General features: G+C 54.6%; 1 protein-coding gene across 1 annotated transcript in view; it reads right to left on the reverse strand.

Annotated features, from left to right (window-relative positions):
* Positions 1 to 319, reverse strand: part of DOCK11 (dedicator of cytokinesis 11) — a 71056-nt gene extending 70737 nt beyond the window's left edge. The window contains 1 exon segment of the mRNA XM_009881801.1: positions 270 to 319. Coding sequence (XP_009880103.1) covers positions 270 to 319 — 50 coding nt within the window.
* Positions 320 to 1805: the final 1486 nt, after the last annotated feature.

Genomic DNA, 1805 nt, shown 5'->3' on the forward strand with positions numbered 1-1805 from the left:
GTGGAGTAGAGGGGCAGAATCACCTCCTTTGACCTGCTGGCCACACTTCTTTTGATGCAGCCCAGGATATGGTTGGCCTTCTGGGCTGTGACCGCACATTGCCGGCTCATGTTGAGCTTCTCACCAATCAGCACCCCCAGGTCCTTCTCCTCAGGGCTGCTCTCCAGCCATTCCCCGCCCAGCCTGGAGTTGTGATGGGATTGCCCCGACCCATGTGCAGCACCCTGCACTTGGCCCTGTTGAACTTCATGAGGTTGGCACTGTCCTACCTCTCCAGCCTGCCCAGGTCCCTCTGGATGGCATCCTTCCCCTTCAGCATGTCTACCTCTCCACACAGCTTGGTATCATCGGCAAACTTGCTGAGCCCACCAGTTTAGTAGTGGGAAAGACACAGGCCACCCGGCAGAGAGCCCACGCTGGGTGCCAGGGTGGCCAGGTGCTGCTGCCCATCTCCCCCGGCCACGGCGGGGTTTGGGGCCCGAGGTGGAAGATGCTGCCAGCCCCAGCGCTCATGCTGCCAGCATCACGACACGTGGGGCCCCTCTTGCTCCTGCATCCCGGACCCGAGCTGCAGGGGAATCTCAGCAAAAAGAAAGAGATCATTTGAAAAATAGGAATCCCCAAAACCCAACAGGTGGATGGAGTTAAGGAACCCATATTCTCTCAGTTAGTCTCATGCTCTTTAACTGCTTGATTGAATTTGGTGCATCATCTGAAACAGCAGCCTTATTTCAGGATAACACTGTGTGCTTCTGAAAATTTCCCAAGTTTTGCCTATTAACGCGAATTAAGAGGACACTCACAAGCCGCTCTCCCCTTTGCAGGTCTGAGGCCAGGCGTCCCCAAAGCTCGTCTGCCCCAGGAGACCAGGCAGGACCCCGCTGCCCAGGCGTACGGCTCTCTGCCGACCTCTCTGATTTACCTTTCGCGCTGCTCGTCACCGCAGCTATCCCAGCAAAGCTCTGCAGCGTCACCAGTTAAAGCAGCGCCGAGAGCCCCAGCACTGCTTACACCGACTCCCCGTCTCACCTCACCCTGGCAGCAGCTGGAACGGTAAATTAGATTCTAAGAGCCTTCCACATCTCTGTGGCATTAAATAGCAGCTTTAGGTACGCAGAATTCGGGCCTTCCAATTACACAGTATCTTCAGTCCAGTTTTGCAACATGAATGTGAAACCGGGACTCTGTTTCTAGAGTTGTTCTTTTTAAAAGCTGGCTTTTTGATAACATTTCTTTTCTAGCCTTGACCTCTCTGATGACCCGCAAGACAAAGTCCTGGCCGTGACCCCCAGGGGATTTGATGACCATTAAAGGGTATGGACAGAAAAGGATCCCACAACCTCACATGAGAGGCTTCAAAGCCCATACAGCACTGCTCACCACCGATAGAAAAAGCTGCTTAAAATACCTCACTACAGCCCTTCCACTCTTGGGGATTTAGTGAAACTGGACAAAACGTGTTGTGCGGGCTGCTGCTGTGCTCTGTATCCTGTGAAGCTGTGCTGAGTCTCCAGACATGAGTCCAGCAGCCCAGGGAGCCCCAGGAGGTGAGGGATGCTGAGAGCTGCCACCCAGATGGGCATTGCAGCACCCACAGACAGGGATTTCTCCTCTGGAGCTGTTAGAAATGCAGTCCCTTAAGCTCTCCTTACCCAAGCCATGTGATTTCATAGAATCACAGAATGGTTTAGGTTGGAAGGGACCTTGAAGATCACCCAGTGCCACCCCCTGCCCTGGGCAGGGACACCTCCCACCAGCCCAGGTTGCTCCAAGCCCCGTCCAACCTGGCCTTGAACACCTCCAGG

This window comes from Charadrius vociferus, unplaced genomic scaffold (assembly GCF_000708025.1).
Source record: "Charadrius vociferus isolate BGI_N301 unplaced genomic scaffold, ASM70802v2 scaffold472, whole genome shotgun sequence".
NCBI classification, from domain to species: domain Eukaryota; kingdom Metazoa; phylum Chordata; class Aves; order Charadriiformes; family Charadriidae; genus Charadrius; species Charadrius vociferus.